The following is a 9,315-nucleotide window of genomic DNA, read 5'->3' on the forward strand; positions in this document are numbered from 1 at the left end:
CAAAAAACTTTAAGCTTCAAAAAATGAATAAATTTTAGAATTTTTTTTTATTAAAAATTGAAGTGTATTGTATCTTTTCTAATTTTGAACAGTGCTCTCCGAATAACTTCTCCCTGCACCAATCTGGTTGATTTTGCACTTGAACGCGTCTGTAAGCTTTCGTTAAACTCTTTTCTCTGAAAAAATTTAACAAACCGATGACAGGAATCCTGTAATAATCAACAAAGTAAATAATTGGTAATGGATCAATGACAGGATAAAATGCAAAAATCCAAACGATGATACGATTCAAAATTTGCCAATCAATATTGAACAACGGGATGGTGAATAAGACTCCAAAGGGGATGAAGAGAAGTGTTATTGGGATGATGGTCTGAAAAATTATTTTTTGAGGTTTCTATACAAAAGCTTCTTACCTGCGCCACTAGAGCTTTGTACAATTGCATTTGTAGTTTTCTCGAAAAATCCGATTCTCCATGTTCCAGAAGTTTCGAGACAATTTTCCAACTTTTCCAACCAGCAACCACAATGATTATAAAAGCAATCACCATTATGCTAACAAAACAGGAATATCCAGAAATACTTCTCCAGTTCACACTGTTATTAGTTGAATAGTATACCCCACCAATGCTTGCAAAATCCGCGAAATTCAAGTTCGATTTATTGAACATGTTTCTGAAAAATTAGCTGAAGTAAGCCAGGTCCTCCTGGAAATTGTCGTACCTTAAATACTCAGTCTCCAGAGAACCAGAACCAGATTCGAAAAATATCTCGATGGTTATATACCACGAAAAACCGCCAACCACTGGGATCACAAACCAAAGAGCTAGATAATTGATCTCGAAATATTTCAGTTTTCCTTTTCTGTAAATGTAGAGTTTTCAAAGAAAAATGTTCTTTTTTAGGATTATATAAGGGTAATTCAGATATTTCCAATTTTTCTGATAATTTCCGGATATACTGAACAAAATAATACCTTGAGTTTTGTAACTGACATTTTTAAAAATGCAACAAAGTTTCCTATTTTTCAGAAAACGAATAACGGCCTAGAAATTTAAAATCTAGGTTATGAGCTAGAAATTAAAAAAAAATCATCTACTGAAAATAGGGAAAATTAGGTTATGACCTACAAATGAAAAACAAGGTAATGGCCTTAAGAACCTCAAAATTACGTCGTGACCACAAAACAAAAATAATACCTTATTACCTAAAAATCCTAAAATATTAGGTCATGACCTAGAAATCTAAAAAATCATGACCTAAAAATGAAAAATTAAGTCATGACCTAAAAATGAAAAATAAGGCTATGACCTAAAATGAAAAATTAAGTCATGACCTAAAAACGAAAAATTAGGTCATGGCCTAAAAATCGGGAAAATGAGGTCATGACCTAAAAATGAAAAATCAGGTCATGACCTAAAAACGAAAATTTAGGTCATGACCTTGAAATCCAACAATCGAGGTCATGATCTAGAAACCTGAAGAATAGGTCATGACCTAAAAACGAAAAAATAGGTCATTAAGTTTGAAAAACATGACATTAAGAGTTTGAAAAGGGTTATGGCCTAGAAATTCAAAAAAAACCTAAAAACGAAAGATTAGGTCACGACCTTAAAATAAAAAAACTAGACCTAAAAAACTTCGGAGAAAAAGTGTATGAGCTTTCTTATCAAAACTATTTTTAAAGTTCAAATATTTACCTCTCTAGTGCAAAAAATCTGTAAACAAAATGAATCGCAATCCCATAAATTGTGACTCCAAAGCAACCACAAAGAACTTCTGAAATCCAATTTTTGATTTAAAAACTTCAAAAATTTTCATATTTACTCATAAAGAATACAGCCACTTCTGGTGGAATGCCCCTCTTCTTAACATCAATTATCATAAAATATCCGCTTCCATAGGTGAACATCGTCTGTATAAAATGTATTCTGGAAAATTCTGGAAATCGGATTACCGGTTGAACTATAACATCAATGATGCTGAAAAATATAGAAAAGCAGCAGAAATAAATCATCAAGTGTCTATAAGTTCCCATGATTTTTGGGGATTTAGTAACGATTAGGTAGATCAAGGAAGAGTTGATAAAGAAGGTCAGAGCGAAGGATAAAGGTTGGATAGCAAGGTCCATAATAACAGTATCTAGTTACAGCCGCCCACGGCTACACTGTTATAAATAGACAATATAATTCTTGTAATCTCTAAAAACTATATTTCCGAAAATAAAAGACGCCTTCAAGAAAACAGGAAACCAAAAAGTGTGAGAATGAAGAAAAAGGTTGTGATCATGAGATTATCAGTGATGCATGTCTGATATACTTCAATTGGCATGTCATGTCAAAAAATAATGATAATTTCATTAGTAAAATGAAATGATATGAGAGGTTTTGAACTTTTTGGTTTGAGTCACAAGGAAGTTTTTTGTCTAGACTTTGAACGAGGATCTAGGAGATATGGAGATCGAACGGGAAGTCTCTTTGATCACTTATTGCTCAGCGATCACCAGAAGCTACAGTGTGCCATATTTTTCGATTTCCGTTTATGACTTACTGTAGATCACAAACTACAATCGATAACATTTTTCAGTTTCCGTTTATGACCTACTTTAGTATTCTCCGAAATACCGTAAACACTCGGATAGAGTGCCACCCAAACGTTTACCTCTAATAGTAAGGTCATACATATATCTCGGTTCTTTTCAAATATACAAAAAAGTTGTCAACTGACAAAATATTTTTGATATTATGCTTAACATTTTATCAGTTGACTAATATTTGATATCTTTCACAGGAAATGAGATACATGGATTCAAAGTTTAGAGTTTGTGTGGCACTCTTTTTTAGTGTTTATGGTAATAACGTCGTTTGATTGATTCATTAATTTGGTGAATACAGCAGGCAACCTTTCTGGAAATGGGCTTAACATTTAAACAGCTTGAATTTTCAAAAAGATTGCAAAAATGTTTTATTCAAAAATGGGAGAAGGAAAAGATTGTCGGAGTTTTTCTGGGAGTTCAAAAATGGTCCCTTTCATATGCCCCTTTAGTCGAGCTTGCGGTCGAGCCGGTGGCCGCGTAGCTCAGCTGATAACCGAATAGCTCAGTCGGTAGCCTCGTAGCCCAATGGGTAGATGCCTAGCTATCCCACAGCTCAGTCGGTAGCCGCGTAGATCAGCGCTGAGATGCTTAGCTTAGCATGTAGCAGAGTAGCTCAGTCCGTAGCCGTGCAGGCCAGCTGGTAAATGCCTAGCTCAGCGGTAGCTGAGCCACTTAGACGAGTGGCTCAGTCAGTAGTGGTGTAGTTCAGCCGGTAGCTCGTAGCTCAGTCGATAGCCATGTAGCTCAACCTGTAGCCGTGTAGCTCAGCCAGTAGCCGCGTAGCTCAACTAGTAAGCGCGTAGCTCAGTCTGAAGCCTTGTAGCTCAGCCGGTATTTGCATAGCTCAGCTGTAGACGTGAAGCCGGCATCTCTAATATTTCGGTCACAAATTCAACATTCCGAGAGACATCTAAAATCGAGGTCTGCTGAAATTCCGAAACTTGTGACTATCATTGTTTTTTCCGGGACTGTCTCGAGTCATAGCCAGACAGATATGACATAAAAACACCATCTTGTGATAGTATTCTCACGTATTTCCGGACAATTTCCTTTGCTGACAGTGTCTACATCTATATTATTGTTCTTCGCCCATCATTAATTAATTCATTCATTTATTCTCCGCCGAAATGATACCTTTTGACATTGCTAGCTGTCTATCAAAAATTGGATTCCTCATCACCTTCCTCGCTGGACTGTTCTTGATCTACCTGACAATGGCACACATCGAAAATATGGTCACCACATACAAGCGGATTATTGTGTATTTCGCAGTCTCTGGAATGCTGTTTTCGGGGCTCGAAGTCATTTCCCGCCCGTTTGCTCATAATTACAATGGAGCTATTGTGTTTTTCAGCACAAGCAAGTTGGATTTATCCCAGGAAAACCTGCAGATATTGATTTCAATTTGGTCTGGCTTCTATTCTCTAACCATTGCATTCATTTCATTTCAATTCGTTTATCGATACCTGAGCTTGTTTCATGTGAACAGTTTGGAATATTTTGATGGATTTGGAACTGTAGTTTGGATGGTATACCCATTGATTCCTGGCGCGATTTATAGTATCGCTTTTCATATTTTCTGTCAGCCAGATGAATACACAGACAGCTACGTCAGGTGAGTAACAATACTGGGAGCACAGGAAAACCTCTAAATCTCTAATATCGAAACTTCCAGATGGGAACTCTTCGAGACCTATGGAATTGCAATTTCCGAAATTCCCCGCTTTTTTATGGTTCCATTTGACGCATCTGGAACTCTAAGGATGGAAAGTGTGATTAACATTTCTGTGGACTTATTTCTTATTGGTTTTCATTACCTCATCATACTGTATTGTGGACTACAAATGCATTTCAATATGAGAAAGGAACTTAGAAAGTTCTCAGCTCCTCAACGAAGACTCCAGCGGCAATTCTTCAAAGCACTTATTGTTCAGAGCATGGGGCCAACGATTTTTCTAGTTCTACCAGCTGCTCCAGTTCTATTGACTCCAGTGTTATCACCTCTCCTGGATGTCAAAGTCAGCTGGCAAACCGGATGGATGTTTACATTGATAGGGCTGTATCCACCGTTTGATAGTATCGCCTTTATGATAATTGTGTCAGAATACAAAAACGTTATCAGAAGTAAGTTTAGAATACCGTAAACACTCTAATAGAATGTCACTCAGTTTGAGCTCAATTATCTCGGTTCCTCGAAAAGATATCAAACAAATTTTAACTGATGAATTACTTTTCATAACGGCGCCTGCATTTTATCAGTGGACGGATTTTTGTTATCTCCTACAGAGATAGAGATAATTGAGCTTAAGTATAGTGTGGGCTTCTATTAGAGCAAATACAGAAGTTAAAGAATGATTTTTCAGAACAACTCAAGCTGCTCATTGGAGATAAGACACCGGTAGCCAGTATTATGTACTCAAAGTCCAGTCGAACACTTTGAAGCGGTTCTGGCCTCGTTCTGAAGCAATTGAAGTCCGATTTTTCTACTTTACCGTTCTTTATGATCTAATATTTTTGAATAAGTCATTGTGGAAACAATTTTAATCATTTGTTCAAAAATATGAAAAAAGAAATCCAAAACAACCCCTTAAATCACAAACAATGAAGGATTCGAACTAAATTCAAGGAAAAAATGTGATGACTCAATACCAGAAGGCTGATCGGAATTTTTTTGCTTTCTCTAAAATATCTTATGACTGTTTTGATATGCGTTACGAAATCCTTTTTTTCAAACTGAATTTATATATTTTTCATTTGATAATTTATTAGGTTGGCGGGAAAGTCTTTGTCACTTTTTCAATAGTTTATTTCTCAAAGAAAAAATAACCGAATAATTAATTATATTGTCCATCATTATCAACAACATGTCTCCAACGTTCCCTCAATTTATGGATTCCATTGCGGTAGAATCCAGCCGGGCGTGAGGCAAAGTATTGTTTGAGTGCCGCTTCGACCGCTCCACGGGAATTGAAGCTTCTTCCTTCGAAGGCACGTGTCATATCGCCAAATAACCAATAGTCGGAAGGAGCAAGATCAGCAGAATACGGGGGGTGAGGGAGAACATTCCATCCATATCCCATCAGCTCCTGCTTCACTTGTTTCGAAACATGTGGGCGAGCGTTATCATGTTGATAGTACACTTTCTTGTCTTTCAGGGCCGAACGGTCGACTGCTTTCTTGAGGTTTCGTAGTTGAGTAGTGTAGAGGTCTCCAGTTATTGTTTTGCCCTCGGGCAGAAGTTCCCAGTAGATGGGGCCGTCCACTCCCCACCACACAGAGAGCATAACTTTTTTCGGCTGAAGGTCGGGTTTGGGGACATCCTGTGGGCTCTCTCCTTCTCCAACCCACTGGGATTTCCTGTGGTGATTATCGTAGAAGACCCACTTCTCATCTCCGGTTATTAGCCGGTCCAGCCATCGATCGCCCGCGTGGAGAGTGAGAAGAGTAATCGAATCGTCGACTCGGCGGTCAAGGTTGGCTTGAGTCAGGTGATGAGGTATGAATCGACCAAAAAGTTTTCTCATTCCAAGAGACTTCAAACCTTCAAGGACTGTGCTATGGTGAACTCCGAATGTGACAGCTAGTTCACGGCTAGATTGAAATGGATCCGATTGCAATGCGTGCTTCAGCTTGTCCAAATCCAACTCACGGGGTCTCCCAGAGCGATCCTTTTCATCGAGCGAGAAGTCATCTTTTTCGAAACGATGGAACCAATTGCGAATAGTATTGTAGTGAGGGGCATGTGTGTTGTACACATTCTTCAAGAAAGTTAACGAATCCTTCATCGTGGTGTGAGATAGGAAGAGGTAAATCAAAACATGTCTGATGTGAATAGCAGTGGGAACAAACATATCGTTTCAATTACAGATGAGGAGCAGGGAAGGAAATGGGGACTTGTTTATATGGAAGGTTCTTATCACCTTGTTATTCACTAGAGTCGATATCATACACAGCCTCCATATACGAGAACAGTGATTAAACAAACAGAGTGACAAAGACTTTCCCGCCAACCTAATATTGTGATGCTCATAGATGAGTCAAAATTAATATCAATACCGCCCTTGTTTTTGGGGTTTTCGCGGTGTTTCGACCGCAAAAGTAGTGTGTCGCTGGCTATCAATACTGCCCTTTTGGGGTTCTTGTGCAGTGTGTCGCTGGCGAAAGCATATGTTTGGTTAGTGTCTATGCACAGATTCTTGTGTTTTTAAAATTATTTTTTTGTGAAATAGAAAATTTTTTCGAAAAACTGATTGGCTGTCCGAAATCAATGCTTGCTGAGAGTGAACATCCTGTTAAAATTTTTTGAAGAGCGAACTACCGTATCTTTTGAGTCTATTTTGAATTTTATTTTTTTTTATTTTTACGATTTTATAATGATTTTGGTCAGTTTTATCCGATTCACATTAATACAACTACGAATGTCGTCGGAAAATTTAGAAAATAGAAACTAAAATCGACAAGGCAACATTTCTATCGACAAGGCAACATTTGCCAAGTTGGAGGAGGAATTGCTCAATGAGGCTCGAGCATTCAACCAGAGGAGAAACCAGCACAATAAATTTGATCTCCATTATCTTACTGTAAATGTGGCGGTAAGATATGCCAAAGAGATTATCGAGGAGGCTCGAAAAAAGGGAGAGCGATGTGAGCACCTTAATTTTTGAAATCTGAAAATTTTTCCTATTTTCAGCGGTCTCCCTGGTTACTGGGGCTGGGAACAACTCCATAAATGGCATCTCCAACACAAAAAATGCCATAATGGGGGAAATCCGATTCAACATGACCAATTGTCGTGTGGCAGAAGAAATCCGATTCAACATGACCAATTGTCGTGTGGCAGAGCCTTGCAATAAAGGTATGATTAATGTTGAATTCTGGTAGCTCGCAATTTTTTTGAGTTGACATTGTTTTGGTTCCTTAAGTTTTTCTTGAGTTTATTGTATAAATATAATGTTCCCTTTTCATTATTTTGGTTCATTTTCCTGTGTTTTATCAATGATCCCTAACGTTGTCTAACTCACAGAAATCTATGCTCGTAATAATTTTCTTGTTCACTAAAACGCTCATACCGTAAAACCTGTAATAGAAGGGCTCTCTGACTATTAATTTTGAGCTAATTCTTCTCGATTCCTGTCGAAGATACGACAAGGTTGTTAACTGATGAAAAGTTTATCATAATATCAGAAACTTTTTTGACATGTTTTCGAAAATTGACATGTTTTCAAAATTGACATGTTTTCGATATCTCGCTAGAAAAAAAAATTCTCAAACATGGCAGAGTGCAACCCTTCCATTACAGATTTTAATGTAATTTATTTATGTATTGTGCTTTATATGTTATTTTTTTTTACGAGTAAACTTTTTTGATAACACGAACTTTGTTATAATTCTTTTGGGTTGGTTTGGTTCCCTAAGCAATTCTATGTATACATTACCCTCTGCTCCTCTTCGACAAAAGGGCTGTTGGCGCAATCACTTATCAGCGTCTCACTCCCAAGGCGCAATGCCATAGGTGGCGGTTCAAACACATGTCGACTATGATTTTTATTTTTTCAAAACAAAAACAATTATAAGAGTTTATATATTACCTTTTCTTTGAACTTTTTTTTTTGAAAATCGCAAAACCCCTAAATAAAAAATCCTTTTTCCAGAATGCCGGATTCTGAATTCCAATCGCGAGGATTTCTTGCCCTCAAAAGTCGTTTTGTTCGTGTCCCGAATTCTGTAATAAGTGAGACCTGGCTCCAACAAAAATACCTCATGAATCAAAAAAATGTCGCCAGAACGAATTTGTGCATTGAAAATGATGTGGAGATGTTTAAGGAGATCGAGAAACTTCATGTTAGTTTTTTTAATCGCTCAAGTTTTCAAAAAGAAAGTTAATTTTACTAGAAGCGAAGAAAAACTGAAGTGTTAGATGTCGAGGAGAAAAAGGCACTGGAGAATCAAATCAATGAGCTAGTGGAAAGAAAAAATGTTCCTTTGAATATATTTTTCACTTTGCCACCTCATCTTCTGGTCGTCGATCTGCATGGATTCCTCATTGGAGGTGCTGTTCGATATGTGAACAAGATCGCCGCGGAAATGATGAAAATGTCGGATTCCAGAGGTGAAGCACGTTTTTTCGCACGAAATTCGTATCTTAACTTTTCAGAAGTCGTTCTGATCACTGGTCACGCGAACACCAGATGTGACAAGGATCCACCGATAAAGATCAACTTGCTCCAGAAGTTTCCACAGAAAATTCGAGTAGATCCGAACAACGGCGGTCGTCTGATTTTCACTGGCAAGTCAGATGTACAGAAGTAATCCGCGACATGATTCTAATCCTGCCGGTAACACCTCTCTAATAATTTTTTGTTTACTTCGATTAATTTTTTAATAAGCTTTACTAAAATCCACCGGTCCAACTCTATTCCTATCCCTTTCCAATTCCCATATTCCTATCTCTACTGCCATACAAATTTTCCATGTACATATGAATCTCTGATTTTGTTCTGTCACATAATAAAACAATTGTTTGCTCACTATTAGAAGACTGTCCATCTTCTCCCCGGATGAATCATGAAGTGACCAGGGACACGGTATGGTACCACACATTCATTTTCTGAGTAATGAGCACATGATCATCAAGGTCATCAGGGAATGGAGACCTCATGATCTGAGTCATAAGTGAATTGGGAGGCGGGGAAGTATTCGAAGTCGACGCACTATAAATT

The 9,315-nt window shown here is 37.7% G+C and overlaps 4 protein-coding genes across 4 annotated transcripts; 3 read left to right on the top strand and 1 right to left on the bottom strand.

Moving 5' to 3' along the window:
• Nucleotides 1-34: 34 nt before the first annotated feature.
• On the bottom strand, nucleotides 35-1,912 carry CBG24875 (the record flags this gene model as incomplete). The annotated part of the gene is made up of 5 exons (XM_002648514.2): nucleotides 35-373; nucleotides 417-675; nucleotides 724-864; nucleotides 1,701-1,779; nucleotides 1,828-1,912. 5 exons carry the CDS (start codon nucleotides 1,910-1,912, stop codon nucleotides 35-37), a joined length of 903 nt encoding a protein of 300 aa, XP_002648560.2.
• Nucleotides 1,913-3,723: 1,811 nt separating this feature from the next.
• On the top strand, nucleotides 3,724-5,036 carry CBG24876 (the record flags this gene model as incomplete). Its single annotated transcript, XM_002648515.1, has 3 exons — nucleotides 3,724-4,211; nucleotides 4,272-4,720; nucleotides 4,960-5,036. 3 exons carry the CDS (start codon nucleotides 3,724-3,726, stop codon nucleotides 5,034-5,036), a joined length of 1,014 nt encoding a protein of 337 aa, XP_002648561.1.
• A 2,038-nt stretch (nucleotides 5,037-7,074) lies between these two features.
• CBG24878 lies at nucleotides 7,075-7,477 on the top strand (the record flags this gene model as incomplete). Its single annotated transcript, XM_002648516.1, has 2 exons — nucleotides 7,075-7,240; nucleotides 7,287-7,477. Coding segments are annotated over 2 exons (357 nt in total), but the record flags the coding sequence as incomplete, so codon positions are not given.
• Nucleotides 7,478-8,248: 771 nt separating this feature from the next.
• CBG24879 lies at nucleotides 8,249-8,905 on the top strand (the record flags this gene model as incomplete). The annotated part of the gene is made up of 3 exons (XM_002648517.1): nucleotides 8,249-8,437; nucleotides 8,489-8,705; nucleotides 8,751-8,905. 3 exons carry the CDS (start codon nucleotides 8,249-8,251, stop codon nucleotides 8,903-8,905), a joined length of 561 nt encoding a protein of 186 aa, XP_002648563.1.
• Nucleotides 8,906-9,315: the final 410 nt, after the last annotated feature.

The sequence above is a fragment of the Caenorhabditis briggsae genome (assembly GCF_000004555.2).
Source record: "Caenorhabditis briggsae AF16 supercontig from assembly CB4, cb25.NA_246, whole genome shotgun sequence".
Lineage (NCBI taxonomy): Eukaryota > Metazoa > Nematoda > Chromadorea > Rhabditida > Rhabditidae > Caenorhabditis > Caenorhabditis briggsae.